The sequence below is a fragment of the Myotis myotis genome, unplaced genomic scaffold (assembly GCF_014108235.1).
Source record: "Myotis myotis isolate mMyoMyo1 unplaced genomic scaffold, mMyoMyo1.p scaffold_m19_p_3, whole genome shotgun sequence".
Classification (NCBI taxonomy): domain Eukaryota; kingdom Metazoa; phylum Chordata; class Mammalia; order Chiroptera; family Vespertilionidae; genus Myotis; species Myotis myotis.
The window spans coordinates 86,167,531-86,187,458 of NW_023416335.1; the positions used below are offsets into that span (position 1 = coordinate 86,167,531).

Here is a 19,928-nt window from a genome sequence, read left to right on the forward strand (position 1 = left end):
GAATCCTGGAGAGCCACAAGCTAAGAATGAACTAAGTAAAAGAAAGTAAAAATCGCAAATAATAACCTATTTTACAAGACATATTGTGTGGGAGTGGGATGCTTCCATTTAAGCCCATTTTTTAATTTTCAAAAAAAATTTTTTTAGAAAAAGATGAAGAAACTAAAGCCTTTGAAGCACTTCTTTCCAACATTGTCAAACCGGTGGTAAGTATTTCGTGTATTTTCTTTACATTTATATTTACTATGTTCATAGAGGATTTTGGTATATTTTGATTTAAGCCTTACTTCATACTTAATTCTATATGAGGAATATGAGGTCAATTGTGAATCAATATGGGCCTGACAGGTGAGAAAAGTTATCAGTGAAGCAGAATATTCAAACAAGAATTCATTTTTTTAAAACAAGGATTTATATATGCTATTGAAAATCTTTTGGACCAGGCAAAGATTAATAACGAATCTAGATACAACTAATTACCAAGTTTTAAAAAAACTGTATATGTGATTTCCATATCCTATCTAATAAAGAGGGAATATGCTAATTGACCCTCATGCTGCAAAGATGGCGGCACCCACAACCAATAAGGAGGGAACATGCTAACTGACTGCTCCACCCTCAAAGATGGCCGGTGCCCACAGCCACAAGATGGCGTCATCCAGTCCCCTCACCCCCACTGGGGTGGCAGGTGCTCTGCACACCAGCCTCCGGAGACCCCCAGTCCCCTCAGGCCTCCTGCCGCCCAGGGCAGTCCTGAGGCGCAGGCAAGCTTTGGATGGCGGCTCCCCAGCTGCCCAGGACTACCCGAGGCACAGGTAACCAGGGCCTGCCGAGGCTTGCACTGCCGGCAGTGGCAGCAGCAGAGGTGTGATGGGGCGTTGCCTTCCCCTGATCGCTAGGTCACTTCCTGCCCCTGAGGGCTCCCAGACTGTGAGAGGGGGCAGGCCAGGCTGAGGGGACCCCCCCCATCCAGTGCATGAATTTTCATGCACCGGGCCTCTAGTAAAATATATCCAACTAACTCCAGATACAAAAATAGTTAAATAATATCAAACTGTACAAGAAAATTAATGTTCCTCAATCCTTTATAAGTGTAGGTATATTAGAAGAAATCAACAAAGGGTATGTCAGCAGAAATGGCTACCTATAATTTTCTGCATGTTTTTTAGATAGCCTAATAGAAAAAAAACACTTGCATCAAATATAAGAAAATTTGCATCAGATTAACAATAAGTGCTCATACAGTGATATTTTTTTAAACCCATTAAGACCCTAAAGACTTGTTCACTAGTAATCAAGAGAAATATAAATTTAACTTCTATGAAACTGTGTAGTCCTGTTTCTCAATAAAAAGCTATACGAACAAAAATATGTGAACAAAACTATATGTTAACAAATTGGACAACCTGAGCAAAATGGACAATCCTAAAAATTCCTAAAAATAGGTAATCTTCCAAAACTGAATCAGGAAGAATCAGAAAACCTGAATAACAACTGATGAAATAGAAGCAGTAATCAAAAAATTCCCAGCAAACAAAAGCCTTGGTCTGGACAGCTTCACAGGAGAGTTTTAACAAACTTCAAAGAACGACTAACACCTATCCTCCTCAAACTATTCCAAAAAATCCAAGAGGAAGGAACACTTCCATGCTCTTTTTATGAGGCCAGCATTATCCTAATTCCAAAATCAGATAAAGACATTACAAAGAAAGAGAATTACAGGCCAATTACCTGATGAACATAGATGCTAAAATCCTGAACAAAGTATTAGCAGAATGGATCCAGCAATATATTAAAAAGATCAGGCACCATGACCAAGTGGGATTTATTCTGGGGATGCAAAGCTGTTAAATTATTTTCAAATCAATGAATGTGATACATAAACAAATTAAAAGACAAAAATCACATGATCTTTCAATATGTGCAGAAAAAGCATTCTACAAAATCTAACACCCATTTTAATAAAAACTCTCAGCAAAGTGGGAATAGAGGTATCTCCACCCCTCAACATAAAAAGGTCATATATGACAAATCTATAGCCAACATCACACTCAATGGGCAAAAACTGAAACCATTTCTCCTAAGAATAGGAACAAGACAGGGATGTCTGCTTTCACCACTCTTATTCAACATAGTACTAGAAGTCCTAGCCACAGTGATCGGAAAAGAAGAAGAAATAAAAGGCATCCAAATTGTAAAGGAGGAAGTAAAATTCTCATTCACAGATGACATCAATATTGTACATAGAAAACCTTAAAGATTCCACCATAAAACTAGATTTTATAAATGAATTTAGCAATGTAGCAGAATACAAAGTTAACACCCAAAAATCAATAGCATTTTTATGCACCAATAATGAATTAGCAGAAAGAGAAACTAAAAAAGCAATCCCATTACTATTGCAACAAAAAAATAAGATACTAAGGAATAAACTTAAGCAAGGAGGTAAAAGACTTGTACTTCAAAAACTACAGGTCATTGAAAAAAGAGATAGAGGAAGATATAAACAAGTGGAAGAATATACCATGTTCATGGATTGATAGAATCAACATCATTAAAATGTCCATAGTACCTAAAGCATTCTACAGATTCAATGAAATCCTTATTAAAATAGCAAAAGCTTATTTCACAGACCTAGAATAAATACTCCAAAAATTTATACATAATCAAAAAAGACCCCAAATAGCCACAGAAATCTTGAGAAAGAACTGTGTTGGAGGAATCACAATACCAGATATCAAGTTATACTACAAAGCCACTGTAATTAAAACAGCCTGGTATTGGCACAAGAACAGGCATATCGTTCAATGGAACAGGACAGAAACCCCAGAAATTAACCCAAGCCATTGCACTCAATTAGTATTTGATAAAGGAGACAAAACCATACAATGGAGTCAAGACAATCTCTTCAATAAATGGTGTTGGGAAAATTGGACACATAAATGCAAAAAAAATGAACCTAGACCACCAACTGACACCATTCGCAAGAATAAACTCAAAATGGATAAAAGACTTAAAGTGTAAGTAGTAAAATCATAAAAATTCTAAAGGAAACCATAGGCAGCAAAATCTCAGACATCTCCCATAGCAATGTGTTTGCCATACATCTCCTAGAGCAAAGGAAACTAAGATGAAAATAAACAAATTGGCCTACATCAAAATAAAGAGTTTCTGCTCAGCCAAAGAAACCATCAACAAGATGAAAAAGGAGCCCACTTCTCCAAAGTTGATATACAGATGGCTAAGAGACATGAAAAAATGCTCAAAGTCACTGATCATCAGAGAGATGCAAATTAAAAGGACAATGAGTTATCACCTTACACCTGTCAGTATGGCTCCCATCAACAAATTACACGTGCTGACAAGGATATGGAGAAAAGGAAACCCTAGTGCACTGCTGGTGGGAATCCTAGTACACTGCAGCCACTGTGGAAAACAGTTTTGAGTTACCTCAAAAAATTAAATATGGAACTGTCATTTGACCCAATGATCCCACTTCTAGGAATATATCCTAAAAGACCCAAAACACCAATCAGAAAGAATGTATGTACCCCTATGATCATAGCAGTGCAGTTTACAATAGCTAAGACTTAACAGCCCAATGTCCATCAGTAAATCTATAATAACAAAAGCGTAATATGCAAATTGACCTAACGACCGAACAACAGAATGACCGTCCGGATGAACTTCCAGACAACCACGCTATGACATGCATTGGTGCCAGGCCAGCCAAGGCAGGTGTAATGCAATTGGTTGGGCGGCCCCGTCATCACCCCACGATTGCCCACAGAGGGAAGCCCAGGCTATCTAGCTGGCAGCTCTGTGGCAGGTGGGTGGGGCCTCCCTGTGGGGGGCGACCCATCGGGGGGCTCCACGATCAATTGCCCCACAGAGGGAGGCCCAGGCCAGCCAAGCAATAACACCCCTTGCCTGTCACCCACAGAGGGAAGCAACCGGTGCTGGGGGGCGGGGGTGGGTAGCACTGCACAGATGGCAAGCAGTGGCAGCGGTGGGGGCGGGGCCAGCTGCCAGAAGCTGTGGGAAGGAAATCCAAGATAGGCCCTGATCACCAGCCAGGCCTAGGGACCCTACCTGAGGGGTCCCGGATTGCAAGAGGGCACAGGCCAGCCTGAGGGACACCCGCCTCCCTCCCTCACCCACCCCTAGATTCCCCCCTCCCCCCCACACAAATTTCGTGCACCAGGCCTCTAGTGAATAGATAAAAAAGCTGTGATACATTTACACCAAGGAATACTATGCAACAATAAAAGAGAAGGATCTCTTACCCTTTGAGATAGCATGGATGGACCAGGAGAGTATTATGCTAAGCAAAATAAGCCAATAAGAGAAAGACAAGTATCACATGATTTCACTCATATGTGGAATTTAACAAACAAAATAAACTGATGAACAAAATATATCCAGAGTCATAGAAACATGGAACAGACTGAGGAATCTCAGAGGGAAGGTGAGAGTGGGTGGGTGGGAAGAGATCAGCCAAAGAACTTGTATGCATATATGCATAACCCATGGACACAGTCAGTAGGGTGATGATGGCCTGGGTGGGAGGATCGAGGTAGGTTAGAAGAGGTCAATGGGGGGGGTGGGGGGAAAGAAGGGGACCTATGTAATACTTTCAGCACTTCAGATTTTTTTTTAAAAAGGGGGAAAAAAAGTATGTTCCAGCACTAATATTAACAAAAATAAAACAAAGGAATGCATAGATAAATTAGTATGTTTTTACTGGCCAAAATGATATAGCCACTTAAAAATATGGTTTTGGCTCTGGCCAGTGTAACTTGGTTGGTTGAGCATCATCCCGGCACTGAAAGGTCACCAGTTCAATTCCTGGTCAGGGCACATGCCCAGTTTACGGGTTTGGTCCCCTTTGTGAGGAAATTGATCTATGTTTCTCTCTCACATTGATGTTTCTCTTTCTCCCTCCCCTCTCTCTCTCAAAAATCACTAAAATATATATATATATTTGTATATTTGAAGACTGCAAAAACTTAGAACAATGCTTTTGTAACGAAAAGTGCTGGGGATCAAACTATTTGGACTTCATGATTACAGCCATATGAAGAAAAGCCTTTGAAAAAATTAGAGTAAGATTAGAAGAGAAAACCAAAATATCACAGTAGTTCATATTACTAGTCTTTTTCTTTCTCTGTTTTTTTAAGAGTTATGACTTCATTTCATTTGAAAAGCAGCTAACAAGTGCAAGTGACTAATTGAATCCCAATATTTTATAACTAATATGGTAAAATATGTAAGTAACACATAAATGTAGAGAGTGAAAATAAATTTCTTTTTACCCACTTGCTCAATTTAATCACGCTTAACAGTTTGGAATTCCTTCCAGTACTATTTCAGTTTATTTGTATGTGTCTGTCCAGCAAAATATAATTTTTTTCTTTTGTCTCTTTATGAAAAAGGGGTTATACTGTACCCTATTGCTTGTGGCGAGCACTGTTATGCCTTAGCAATCTTTCTGTTACTACATTATTCTTTGAAGAGCTGCATAGTTATCCATGTGGTCAGTTCATCCAAATATTTATCACCATGACAATCAAAATATGTTTTGAGCCCTTGCTATATGCCAATAAATTAAAAACAAATATACAAATCATGTGTGGTTATAAAAAGTGCTACTACAGAAGTAGGGTGATATGATAAGTTACTGGGAAAAGGGGAGTTATTTAAATAGAACAATCAGGAAAGCTTTCTCTGAGCCTCTGAAGAGTTACAAAAGGCACAAAAGTTGGAAGGAATAGGAAAGGGAGAGCAGAAATAAGCATGGCAAGCTTGCCAGATAGAAAAAAACCATTATCATTCATTAAACACTGATAAAACTATTTTTGGGTCCAAAAGAAAAAACTCTACCTGTGCCCCGCCACTTCCAAAAAAAATCCATGGAAAAATATTTTGTGCTAAGTTAGTTAAAAAATTCTTTGCTCTAACTTTTGTACAAGGATGGTTGTTACTCTTAACACTTTCTCCACAAAGGGTTACCTTTTCATTTTACCCCATTTTAGGAAGTTTGAGTAAGACAGTCATTAATCTAATAGGCTACTATGGTCTTGTTTCTTCTGACAACCCTAAATAATAGATTTGGGTGCTATAATTTACCTTCTGATTTGTTCTCTCTTAAGAATTGAGCTGCATGTATGCGTATAAATTAATGTAAACATATACAGAATTATTTCATAATAACAGCTAACATAAGTTTCCTAGTGTCAGACTCTGTCCAAAGTACTTTGAATACACATATACATTACTTTCTTTAATTTCTACAACAACCCTCTGTACAATTTTCCCTATTTTACAGATGAGGAAAGAGTGGGTTTAATAAGTAGTATTAAAGCTGAGATTGAAATTCAGGCATTATTCTTCCAAGATCTAGATATATCCGAATTAGATGAACTTTAAAAGTAATTTGATAGCCTTTATAGAATTATTTGAATGATATAATAACTAGTGCTAGAAGCATTTCTCATTATATAATACTAAAAGTATGATTTTTCAGGCAAATAAAGCTTGAAACAATTTTTTAAAAGAATTTCTTGCCCAATATTATGGGGAAGAGGTAATTTAATAAAACAATAGCCCTGTATCCTAAAACATAAAGTAATGCTGATGGTTTTGTTTTGCTTTACTTTGTTTTAAGGGTGTTTTTTTTTAACAGTTTGGGTAGCTATGCCTTTATTAAATTATTTAGAATACCAAATTAAATTTATTCATTTACTTAATCATTCCACAAATACGTGACCATTTACAAAATGTGAGATAGAAGCTGTAAATAGAATGGAAAGCAAAAGGCAGGCATGGCCTCTGCCCTCAGAACTGCAGTTAATAGAGTAAGCATCATGCAGTAAATATAAAACTATATCCATGAGGTGTCACAACAAAGAGAGTACTATAAGAATCTATATATATAAAAGCCTAAGCAGCCATCTGACTGGTAGCTATGAGGCGCAGTGACCACCAGGGGGCAGACACTCAATTCAGGAACTGCCAAGCTGTGTTGACTTGGCAGCGGCGGTTCTTGGGTGACATACCCGGAACCAGAGAGAGGGAGCCCAATTCCGGGGTGTGTCACCCAAGAACCGCCCTCTCGCAATCTGGGACCCCTTTGGGGGATGTTGGAGAGCCAGTTTTGGCCCAATTCCCACAGGCCAGGCCGAGGGACCCCACTGGTGTATGAATCCGTGCACTGGGCCTCTAATAATAAGGGAACTAGAGCTTGACAGGGATGTCAAACAAAGGTCCCTAAGGAAGGATGATTGAATAATAGGGGGACTAGAGCTTGATAAGGATGTCAAACAAAGGTCCCTAAGGAAGGATGACTGAACCAAAATTTAAAGAAAAAGTAGTGGTCGGGCACTATGGACAGTGGGAGAGTGTGGGGATAGTATTGCGAACAACCAGCATTTGAAAAGAACTGAAATGTGACACATTTGAGGAACCAAAATAAAAGAAGAAAAGCTCAATCATTGTGACTCAAGTGTAGTGTATGCGGGAGATTATCAAGCTAGTCTCAGCCTTAGATGTGCACTCAGGAGTTGAGTAATCTGGGATAAATCAATTAACTTTTTTTAATCTTTTTCTTCCATAAAATGGAGCATGATGTTATTGTAGATCCTCACATACTGGTGGATAAAAAGTGGCATCTTGTTTTAGTTAACATGTACTTAATTATGATGCAGTTACACATAATTTCATATATTACCCATTTATATTTATGAGTCTTTGGACAGTCCATGTTCTTTCCTCATTTTTCTCTTGAGTTTTTTGTCTCTTTCTTTTGGTCTTTAAACTTTTCTTTAACCCACCTGCCCATTCAGAATAAATTATATCTCATCTACAAATGAATAGGTTTCTATTTGAAATCCATTGTATCTAAGTAGACACATGTATATATTTTATTTAATCTTGAAACACCATTAGATTTTTCACTGTTCATTGTGTACGTTACAGTTGCTTCCTAGAGCTTTTAAATATTGTGTTTTTGCAGGCCTCAGACATCCAGGCAAGGACAGTAGTACTTACCTGGTCACCTCCTTCCAGCTTCATTAACGGCGAAACAAATGAGACTACTGTACCAGAGCTCTATGGTTATGAAATTCTGGTCTCAAGTACTGGAAAAGATGGGAAATATAAAAGTGTATATGTGTAGGTATTTGTTATATCATACTCCCTCCCATTACATAAGTTGTGGTTTATCATAAGGAGTTTAATACTACCTTTGTTCTACTTTCCTCTTTTCATGCTTTTATTTTGAACTATAAATTGAGCAGTGATAGTGATTTCAATGTAAATAGTCCAAATGCTGGCTGGTACACACAGGGAAAGCCCTTGCTTTCACTGACCAGCTTTTTTATTTTTCAGTAGGTTCCCTAACAGATGGTTCACTATTCACACATTCCTGAGACATAAATATAAATTGTAATATGTAGAAGCCAGGACCAAAAATGAGAACTCTTAGATTACAAACTCATGAAATATGGTAATGCTCCTCTGAATAGTTAGATTTAATTCTTATTTGTATAAGCTCATGTCCTATTACAAAATGAATTTAGTGCCATTATTCCTCATTTGTATGTTGGTTTATTAATAATCGTAATTTGAAAACCTATCATAGTTATCTTTTCTTGCTGCAAAGTGTATTTATTATACATCAGTTAGCCTTAGAAAGGTCAGTGGCTAAAATTGTAACATTTTTAATTGACTAGTTGTAAAATAAATTATTTTTCTGCTCTGCTGGTGTGGCTCAGTGGTTAAATGTTGACCTATGAACCAGGAGGTCATGGTCAGGGCACATGCCTGGATTGTAGGCTCAATCCCCAGTAAGAGTGGTTGGGGGGGGGGGGGGATGGGGGCGGCACAGGAGGCAGCCTCTCTCATAATTGAATTTTCTATCCCTCTCCCTTCCTCTCTAAAATCAATAAAAATATATTTTAAAAAGTAAAATAATAAATTATTTTTCTGTCCTTATTCATATAGAAATTGCTTATCCTAGTGAAAAAATAGAGTAAAGTTGATTATTAGTTACAATTTAAGCACCAGAAAGATTGTAAATGAGGTTGGTTAGTCATTCAAATGATCATAATTAATACAGAATACTGGATACATCAGCCTTTTGTGTGTCTTTTTTCCAAAAATAGCTAGTATAGGGAAGAAAGGAAAGTGAAATTACCCCAGTAATTATCATCTGGTAACATAAGATTATAAAAATGTTGTCTCCTATCTCTGAGACTTCCTTGTGTTTATTCTATTCATTTTTCTTAAAAGAGACAAACCTACCTACCTTTATCCCCTTTTTACACCCTATCTAAGGGGATAAAGGACCATCAACATAAAGGGAGTTTTTGTGTGTTACTGGTCGTCTATAATTAGCTATGGTTGCTTTTTAAGAGGTTTTATCTCCTGTTGCAGCCTGACAAGAGAGAACAGGAGGGAAATTAGTCACTTCCTTTACCCTCCATTAAGGTCTCTCTCTGAGGATGCTGCTGTAACTGCCCAATTCATTAAAATGTATTTTCACCAATGAGACCTGTTTGTTTTTTTCTCATAATATTTACTGGTTTTGACTTGAGAAACAAGGTAGCTGGAAAACAGGGAGGAGGGGATTGCAGAAGTCCAAAAAGTGGAGAGGAGAGAAACCTGGATGAAGGAAATGGAGCAGAGAACAGTGATTTATTTTTTTTTTTTTAAGAAGTAGAAAAGAGGCTGGTTTGTTGGCTACATACCAAGTAATAGTTGTATGAAATGATTATTTTAAGAAGATGAGTATTGTTGTGTTTTAAAATGTCATAGTGGCTATGGGAAATGCTTTACTTTAAATTGCGATTATTGCTTTTTCTTAACTACTCATTAAACTGTAACATTTTAAAGTTTCATGTTATATTCTAATAAAATGCAATAGTGACAGACTCCATGTAAAAATTTGGTAGTTTTTATTTTAGTATTACATGTGTTATTTCTCATTTCAACTATGTGCAAAATGGATTTTTAAATAATATAAAATGGTTCTATATCTTGATTTGGTTACCACACTTATTTTATAGTAGTATGCAGGTACATACTTAAGTTAGGCACATATCCTAATTAATGAAAGTCCATATTAGGGGAATTTGAATATGATCACAGGTTGTAAAGTAAGAAGCAGTATAATTTTATAAACTACCTACAGTGTACATAATGCATATCCTCCAGAAATGCTTTATTTGCCAGACAATGAAATATTACCTTTTTTTCCCCCAGAGGAGAAGAAACAAGTGTCACTTTAAATGATCTCAAACCAGCTACGGAATACCATGCAAAGTAAGAAACCTCCTACATGTAGCTTTTCTATGATAGAACATAGGTAGTGTTATTTTTAATCATTTTCTTAAAAATCTAGAATGTAATTTAATTATTCACTTTGTATTAAAAACATGAACTTTCATAAGGTTTTTTTGGCACAATTATCAATACTTTCCCACAAAAGTAGAACATTTTAACTAGGTTGTTATATTGAAGGATTAGTCACCCTGTTTGTAGGACATAAGGATTGGGATAAATACACAGTTAATATATATAATATGTCTACAATATCTGGTTTAGCACTAGAAATTGTCCCAGCTTTTGAAATTTTTATAAAACAGAATCAAATAATATGTGACTTATACTTATATATCTTTATTACATCTTTTTTTGGAATGAGTTTGAGATACTAAAATTCTTACAATTTCACATTTAATTGGGGATAACTTAGAAACTGTTTTACTCTGCATAGGTCTTCCATTGTAATTTACCAAAATTATCGACTCCAGGGACTTCCCTGGTTGGGACTGAGTATAATGCATTTACTTAGTCATCTCCATTTTGAAAAAGAACATTTGTGATAGGATTATTCATATTAAACTATTAAATTAAATCTTCAGTTCTACTTCCTATGGATGAACACAATGTATTGTCTAACCTAGTATTCTTCAAACTGTGGATTGCAGCCATTATTGGATCGTGTAATTAATGTTACTGGGTTATATTCAGCATTTAAAAAAATTAAATGTTATCAAATGGAATGGAAGAGTATCAGTATATGTATTACTCTAGTTAAGGATATTGTTTCGGGACACTTGTTTTGCACATGTGTACACGCACTAGTATTAGTGTGCCTGTGGATAATACATATTGCACAGACAGTTATGTCACAATTTAAAATGTATTTTTTACTTCTGGTTTGCAGTAAAAAAAGGTAAAAGCCACTAGTCTTTTTTTTTTTTTTCTTTTTAATGGCCACCCTTTTAATGTGCATATTTTCTTAATAAACCGTTTAGAGGGGAACTTTCTAATTTGCAAGTGCTTAAAGGTGATGCTATTAAAGGGCTGTTTGCAATGATTCTGCAGGATAAAACTATTTATTTTATCACCGTAGAGTCCAGGCCGAATACAATTGTATAAAGGGAACTCCTTCAGAAAGTGAAAGCTTTACCACCTTGAGCTGTGAACCTGACATACCTAATCCACCAAGGATAGCAAATCGGACCAAAAATTCACTCACTTTGCAATGGAAGGTAAGAATATTCTCTGGAATATTTCCAACTGGACATTTATTTCCTTTTTTCCCTGAATAGTATTTCAATTATTTTTGGAGACAAAAAATCTTTAAGCTAACCTGCTCTTTACATATCTATATGTATAAAAAGCCAGCAACTGGAATGACGGGTCGCTATAATGCCCACTGCGGCCAGCGAACCAGCCTGATCGGGGGGTGAGGCCAGCCAGCCAACCTCCCGTGGCCCCTTCCCTCAGCCAGTCCCGCCCCTGATCAGACTCTCCCACTCCAATCAAGGGCAGGGCAGCCGGTCAACCTCTCCGAGGCCCTTCCCCCTGGCTGGTCCCGCCCCCGATGGGCCACCACTACCCCAACTGGCACGCAGCCCCTCCCTCAGGCCAGCCCCACTCCTGATTGCCCCCTCTACCCCAATACAGGGTGGGGGCGGCTGGCCAACCTCCTTCAACCCCTCTCCTCCAGCCAGCCTCCCCCCCGAAGGGCCCCCACCACCCCAGTCGGCCTGCGGCCCTTCCCCACAGCCAGCTCCGTCCACAATCGGCCCCCCCCACTCTGATCGGGCAGGGCCAGCTGGCCAACTACCCATGTCTCCTCCCCCAGGCCACTGGCCCCCAGTCAGCCCCTCCCACCCCATTGGTGGCGGGGCCAGCCAGCCCACCACTCATAGCCCCTCCCCACAGCTGGCCTTACCCCTGATTAGCGCCCCCTCACACCAATCGGGGGTGGGGCTGGCCAGCCAACCTCCTGCAGCCCCTCCCTCCAGCTGGCCTCGCCCCCGATGGGCCTCCACCACCCCAATCGGCCCACGGCCCCTCCCCCCAGCCAGTTCCACCCCCATTCGGCCCCCCTCACTTTGATCAGGGGCAGGCCCACTGGCCCCACCCTTGATCAGCCCCACTACCCTGATCAACCCGCAGCCCCTTCCCCCAGCCAGCTCCACCCCCAATCAGCCCTCCCACACTCCAATCAGGGGCAAGGCCAGCAGGCCCACCACCCATGGCCCCTTCCCCAGGCTCCTGGCCCCTGATTGGCCCCACCCACCCCATTGGGGGTGGGGCCCGCCAGCCAATTGTTCATGGCCATTCCCCCCAGCCGTCCCAGCCCTGATTGGGCCCGATCAGGGTGGGCCAACCGGCCAATCTCCTGCCATCACCTCCTCCCAACAGGCCCAGACCCAGTACACCCCAGTTGGGGCCAGACCCCACCAGTGCACAAATTCATGCCCTGGGCCTCTAGTCTTTCTATATAAGAAAAGCCTAAGTGGAGGTTATGGTGGAATGACCAGAATGACCGGTCGCTATGATGCTCACTGACCACCAGGGGTCAGGGATCCACAGGGGGAGCACTGCTCAGCCAGAAGCCGGGCTCACAGCTGGCAAGCGCAGCAGTGGTGGCGTGAGCCTCTCGCACCTCTATGGCAGCACTAAGGAGCAGCGAGCTGAGTGATAAGGAGCAGTGAGCAGGTGTGCAGTAAGGTGTGAGGGGTTCTGGACTCTGAGAGGGTGCAGGCCAGGCTGAGGGACCCCCACTCTCCTCCCCAGTGCACGAATTTTGTGCACCGGGCCTCTAATATCCTATCTAATAATAGATAAGCATGGTAATTGACCATACCTTTGCTACACCTCCCATTGGCTAATCGGCACGATATGCAAGTTAACTGCCAACAAAGATGGTGGCTACTTTGCATACTGTAGGCAGGGCTGGCAGCACGCAACGCTGCCCACAGACACTAGACCCCTGACCCGGCGAGGCGGAGCCGGCAGCATGCGACGCTGCCCGCGGGACCTGGGCCCTGAATCCCTGACCCGGCGAGGCAGGGCCGGTAACGCCCAATGCTGCCCGGGGGATCCGGGCCTTGGATCCGTGACCTGGCGAGGGAACAAAGCAGCAGAGAATGGAGAGAGCCCAGGTGGCAGAGAAGGGAAGAAGCCGAGGGCTAAGCAGCGAAGGGAGGGAGCAAGGCAGCGGAGAAGGGAGCGAAACCCGCCTCGATGGGCTTCGCTCCCTTCTCTGCTTCGCTCCAGTCTCAGGAAGCCCTATTCTTGTAGGAATCTTCCTGCAACGGGCCTCTAGTCCTATCTAATAAAACAGAAACATGGTAATTGGCGTACGACCGCTACCCTTCCCATTGGCTAATCAACGAGATATGCAAATTAACTGTCAGCCAAGATGGCGGCCGGCAGCCAGGCAGCTGGAAACTAACATGAGGCTTGCTTGCTTTAGTGACGGAGGAAGCCAAAGCTTCCCCACCTGCCTTGCCGGCCTCTCAGCTGCACTCTAAGCAACTATGTTTCAAAAATAGAAGCTAAACAAAACCCTGGGCTTCAGCCAGCAGGACCGCAACATTGTTTCAAATACAGAAGGGTAACCAAAGGCCAGAAACCTGCTTTCAGCAGTGGAAGTCTCATAGCTGGAGCCGAGCCTCAGAGCTAAAGCTGGCCCAGAATGAAAAAAAAAAGGAAAAAAGGACAGATTGAGAGCTTCAGTCACCCATCAGCCTGAAAACGGCCCTCAGCCCCTCACCCAGGCTGGCCAGGCACCCCAGTGGGGACCCCCACCCTGATCCAGGACACCCTTCAGGGCAAACTAGCCGGCCCCCACCCGTGCACTAGGCTTCTTTCCTATATAGTAAAAGGGTAATATGCCTCCCAGCACTGGGATCAGCAGAGCCATGAGGTCTCCCAGCACCAGGATCAGCGGTGCAGCGAGGCCTCCTGGCACCGGGATCAGCGTGACAGGGGGCAGCGACCAAACCCCCCTGATCGACCCTGCTGTGTGTGTGACAAGGTGCGGCGCCCCAATCACCCACGCCGTCCACGGGCCCTGCTCTGTGTGTGACGGGGTAGAGCCATAACCTCCCCATCGGCCCTGCCCTGAGTGTGACAGTGGCGGCGCCCCAACCCCCTGATCGACCCTGCTCTGTTCATGACAGGGGGCGGCACCCCAACTCCCCAATTGGCCCTGCTCTGAGCCCGACCAGGGGCTGCACCTAGGGATTGGGCCTGCCCTCTTCCAACCGGGAGCGGGCCTAAGCCAGCAGGGCGTTATCTCCCAAGGGGTCCCAGGCTGCGAGAGGGCACAGGCCAGACTGAGGGACCCCCCTCCGCCCCAAGTGCACAAATTTTTGTGCACCGGGCCTCTAGTCCTATCTAATAAAAGAGAAACATGGTAATTAGCGTACGACCGCTACCCTTCCCATTGGCTAATCAGGGTGATATGCAAATTAACTGCCAGCCAAGATGGCGGCCGACAGCCAGGCAGCTGGAAGCAAACATGAGGCTTGCTTGCTTCAGTGACGGAGGAAACCAACGTTCCCTGCCTGCCTTGCCGGCCTCTGAGCCTGCAGTTTGAAACATTGTAAGAAATATAGAAGCTAAACAAAACCCAAGAAACCTGCTTTCAGCCGGCCGGGATCTCAGAGCTGGAGTTATACATTGTTTTGATTATAGAACCCAAACAAACCAGATACCTGCTTTCAACAGCAGAGGCCTCAGAGCTGGAGCCAGAGCTAAAGCTGGCCCAGAATAAAAAAAAAAGAATAAAAGGAGCAATTGGGAGCTTCAGTCACCCACCAGCCTGAAAACAGCCCTCAGCCCCTCACCCAGACTGGCCAGGCACCCCAGTGGGGACCCCCACCCTGATGGGTGTGTGACCAGCTGCAAACAGCCATCATCCCTTTATCTAGGCTGGCCAGGCACCCCAGTGGGGACCCACACCCTAATGGGTGTGTGACCAGCTGCAAACAGCCATCATCCCTTTATCCAGACTGGCCAGGCACCCCAGTGGGGACCCCCACCCTGATCCAGGACACCCTTCAGGACAAACCAGCCAGCCCCACCCATGCACCAGGCCTCTATCCTATATAGTAAAAGGGTAATATGCCTCCCAGCACTGGTATCAGCGGAGCCAAGAGGCCTCCGGGCACCAGGATCAGTGTGACAGAGGGCAGCGCCCAAACCCCCTGATCGCCCTGCAGCTCTGTGTGTGACGGGGCGGGACACAACCTCCCTGTCCGCCCTGCTCTGTTTGTGACAGGGGAAGGCGCCCCAACCTCCTGATCAGCCCTGCTCTGTGCCTGATACGGGGGAGCTCCCCAACCCCCTCATCACCCTGCGGCTCTGTGTATGACAGGGTGCAGCGCCCCAACCCCCTGATCGGCCCTGCTCTGTGTGTGACAGGGTAGAGCCATAACCTCCCCATCGGCCCTGCCCTGAGTGTGACAGTGGCGGCGCCCCAACCCCCTGATTGGCCCTGCTCTGTGGGTGATAGAGGGCGGTGCCCCAACCACCTGATTGGCCCTGCTCTGTGTGTGACAGGGGGCGGTGCCCCAACTCTCCTATCGGCCCTACTCTGTGAGTGACGGGGGAGCTCCCCAACCCCCTGATCATCCCTGCTCTGTGCGTGACAGGGTACGGAGCCCCAACCCCCCTGATGGGCCCTGCTCTGTGCGTGACAGGGGGTGGCGCCGCAAACTCCCCATCAACCCTGCCTTGAGTGTGACAGGGGGTGGTCCCCCAACCCCCAATCGGCCCTACCCTGAGTGTGACTGAGGGTGGCATCACAACCGCGCAATCCACCCTGCTCTGTGCATGACAGGTGGCGGCGTCCCAACTCCCCAATCGGCCCTGCTCTGAGCCCGACCAGGGGCTGCACCTAGGGATTGGGCCTGCCCTCTGCCACCTGGGAGCAGGCCTAAGTCAGCAGGTAGTTATCTCCTGAGGGGTCCCAGACTGCGAGAGGGCACAGGCCGGGCTGAGGGACACTCCCCTTCCCCCCCGAGTGCACAAATTTTTGTGCACCGGGCCTCTAGTATATATATAAAAGCCTAAGCGATCATTACAACCGAACAACTGGAACGACCAATCGCTATGACACAAACTGACCACAAGGGGGCAGATGCTCAATGCAGGAGCTTCCCCCTGATAGTGCCCTCCCTCAGCCAACCTCCCACGCGCCCCCCCCCCCCCCCGGCCCTCCAGCCCCCATTGGCCCCTGGTGCTAAGCCATTTGTAGAGACCTGCTTCTCGGTTGGGGTTTTGTACATAGCAGAGCAGATCTCTCACTGCAATCTATTGAAAGTCAGCCCTTGACACAAGGGTTTGTCTCACTCCAGTCCTCTCCCTTTCCCAGGGGCCGCATGCCAGAGTGGCGGTGCGGCAGCGAGGGAGGGGGGAGGGTGGGAGGCAGGAAACTGTGCAGTGGCGGGGTGCCAACGGTGGCCTCTGCGTCTGGCATCCATTCCTTCTGCACCCAGCCCGGCAACTGTTGCCTCCTCTCTGACCCCACAGGGGCCCTTGGGCCCAGGCTGGGATGGGGAATGGGGGGTGGGTGGCAGCGGAAATGGCCCCTTTCCCAGAGGGGCTGAGGACTGGCTCCCTCCTTGGGGCTGGTGGCCAACCTCCCGTGGTCCCTTCTCCCCAATTTACTCAGAGTCCTCAGACTTGAGCCCCATTGCAGCAAGTCTAGCCCCAGAGGGGTGTCTCCAGCACAGTTCTCCCACTGCAAACACAGCTGATTCTCACAGTCAATTAGCCTGGAGGTCAATTTCTCACAGTGATAACTACAACAATCAAGGCTTAATTACAACAAGACTGTGCACAAAGCCCACAAGGGGGTGCACCAAGAGTGTCTACCTCAGGTAATTGGGACACTTAGCACAGAAAGGCATTCTATCGACGCAGCAAAGCATAAAAAATGCCGAGACAGAGAAACAGGACACAAACAACATAATTGGAGGAAAGCAAACTGCTGGATATAGAGTTCAAAACCACACTTTTAAGGTCTTTAAAGAACTGTCTAGAAGCCGCCGATAAATTTAATAAGGCCCTCGAAAAGAATGGTGAGACCGCCGATAAATGTAGTGAGATCTTCAAGAAGACTGGTGAGACCGCCAATAAATGTAGTGAGATACTCAAGAAATCTAATGAGACCCTCGATGTGATAAAGGACCAACTAGAAATTAAGCATACACTGACTGAAATAAAGAACATTATACAGACTCCCAACAGCAGACCAGAGGATCGCAAGAATCAAGTCAAAGATTTGAAATACGAAGAAGCAAAAAACACCCAACCAGAAAAGCAAAACGAAGAAAGAATCCAAAAATACGAAGATAGTGTAAGGAGCCTCTGAGACAGCTTCAAGTGTACCAACATCCGAATTACAGGGGTGCCAGAAGAAGAGAGAGAGCAAGATATTGAAAACCTATTTGAAGAAATAATGACAGAAAACTTCCCCTATCTAGTGAAAGAAATGGACTTACAAGTCCAGGAAGTGCAGAGAACCCCAAACAAAAGGAATCCAAAGAGGACCACACCAAGACACATCATAATTAAAATGCCAAGAGCAAAAGACAAAGAGAGAATCCTAAAAGCAGCAAGAGAAAGAAACTCAGTTACCTACAAGGGAATACCCATACGACTGTCAGCTGATTTCTCAACAGAAACTTTGCAGGCCAGAAGGGAGTGGCAAGAAATATTCAAAGTGATGAATACCAAGAACCTACAACCAAGACTACTTTATCCTGCAAAGCTGTCATTCAGAAGTGAAGACCAGATAAAGAGCTTCACAGATAAGAAAAAGCTAAAGGAGTTCATCACCACCAAACCAGTATTATATGAAATGCTGAAAGGTATCCTTTAAGAAGAGGAAGAAGAAGAAAAAGGTAAAGATACAAATTAGGAACAACAAATACACATCTATCAACAAGTGAATCTAAAAATCAAGTGAATAAATAATCTGATGAACAGTATGAACTGGTGATTGTAATAGAATCAGGGACAGAGAAAGGGAATGTACTGACTATTCTTGGGGGGGGGGGAAGAGATTGGACAATAATTGTGCACCTATGGATGAGGACAGTGGGTGGGGAGGGAGGGCGGAGGGTGGGGTGGGAACTGGGTGGAGGGGAGTCATGGTGGGAAAAAAGAGTAACCAATGTAATAATCTGAACAATAAAGATTTAATTAAAAAAAAAAAAGTAAGAATGTTTTCCCCTTGGAAAATTTTCTTTTGCTTTATCTTTTATTAAACTTATTGGGGTGACATTGTTTAATACAATTATGTAGGTTTCAAGTGTACAATTACATGCTACATCATCTGTAGATTATTTCACTTTGATAGGAGTCTGAGAGTCAGTTGTGTTCAAATAGATGAAATTTCATTTAAGGACTGTAATGATCATTTGTTCTGAATCAAAGTGAGTACTAAAAAGGAAATAGGTTGAAATTATAGAAAGAAAATTCAGGTAGAAATAAGGTTGAAAATCTTGAGTTATTAAATACTGAAATAAAATGCCAAGGGAGATGGAAGATTAACAGATTGATGAATTAGTAGTCCTAGGTATGTAGCACATTGAGTTTAGAAGCAGAGATCCAGACAGTATGCCCTCTTGGAGTTCCTTTCAGCACCCTTCTTTTATCTTTGGTGTATTATACCAGCAGTCGCCAACCGATGGTCCACGGACCACTGGTGGTTCGTGAGATCTGAAAGGTTGCCGACCACTGTATTATACAATACTAGAGGCCAGGTGCATGAAATTTGTGCACTTGGGGGGGGGGTCCCTCCACCTGGCCTGCACCCTCTCGTCCGGGAGGTCTCGGGTGATGTTTGCAGAGATGGGAAAGGCTCCTTCCACCGCCACTGCATTGCCAGATGTGAGCCCAGCTTCTGGCTGAGCGGCGTTCCCCCTGTGGGAACACACTGATCCCAGGGGGGAAGCTCTTGCATTGAGCGTCTGCCCCCTAGTGGTCAGTGCACATCATAGCAACCAGTAGTTCCACCATTCAGGTCAATTTGCATATTAGCCTTTTATTATCTAGGATTACTTTTAGATTGTAAGGTGAGTTTTAATAAAAACTCAGCCCTAGGAGCTTAAAGCTAATAAAAGGCAAAGGGATTTTTTTAAAAGGATTATAAAAGTTAAGATAGTTCTTGTTTAAAAAGGCATTTTAATATTCAGAAAAACTTGAATAACCTCTTGCTTTGTTCTTTCCTTTCATGTAAGAGGATTATGGGGTATGCAATACATATATTTTTGTGCAAATTTTTCTAGGGCCAAGTCACAGAGAACATCTGTAACAGTATAGATTCCTTAGATTAGATCATCACAGTATCTTTTACAAAAGTACTAATTTGTACTCATTTTGTTTGTTTTAGACACCTAGTGACAATGGTTCTAAAATCCAAAGCTTTATTTTAGAATGGGATGAGGTAAGTAAATTGAATCTTTAAATTAGGCTAAAATTATGTGCATATCCTCAGGCAGAAGTAACTTTTGTTTAATAGTTAAGTTTTTCCTCTTTTAAAAACAACGTGAAAAAAAATAAAAACAATGTGAATGATTTCATGTGGAACATGAGTGAACTGACAG

The 19,928-nt window shown here is 43.5% G+C and overlaps 1 protein-coding gene across 8 annotated transcripts in view; it reads left to right on the forward strand.

Moving 5' to 3' along the window:
• The window catches only part of FNDC3A (fibronectin type III domain containing 3A), a 239,055-nt gene that overhangs the window by 178,281 nt on the left and 40,846 nt on the right, over positions 1–19,928 (forward strand). For all 8 annotated transcript variants that reach the window (XR_004965819.1, XM_036297627.1, XM_036297625.1 and 5 more), the window contains 5 exons: positions 148–206; positions 8,015–8,172; positions 10,264–10,323; positions 11,420–11,558; positions 19,715–19,768. Coding sequence is in view for 7 of the 8 variants with exons in the window: in XM_036297627.1 (XP_036153520.1) it covers positions 148–206; positions 8,015–8,172; positions 10,264–10,323; positions 11,420–11,558; positions 19,715–19,768 (470 nt within the window). In the remaining variant the exon portion in view is untranslated. The remainder of the gene's footprint in view (positions 1–147; positions 207–8,014; positions 8,173–10,263; positions 10,324–11,419; positions 11,559–19,714; positions 19,769–19,928) is intronic.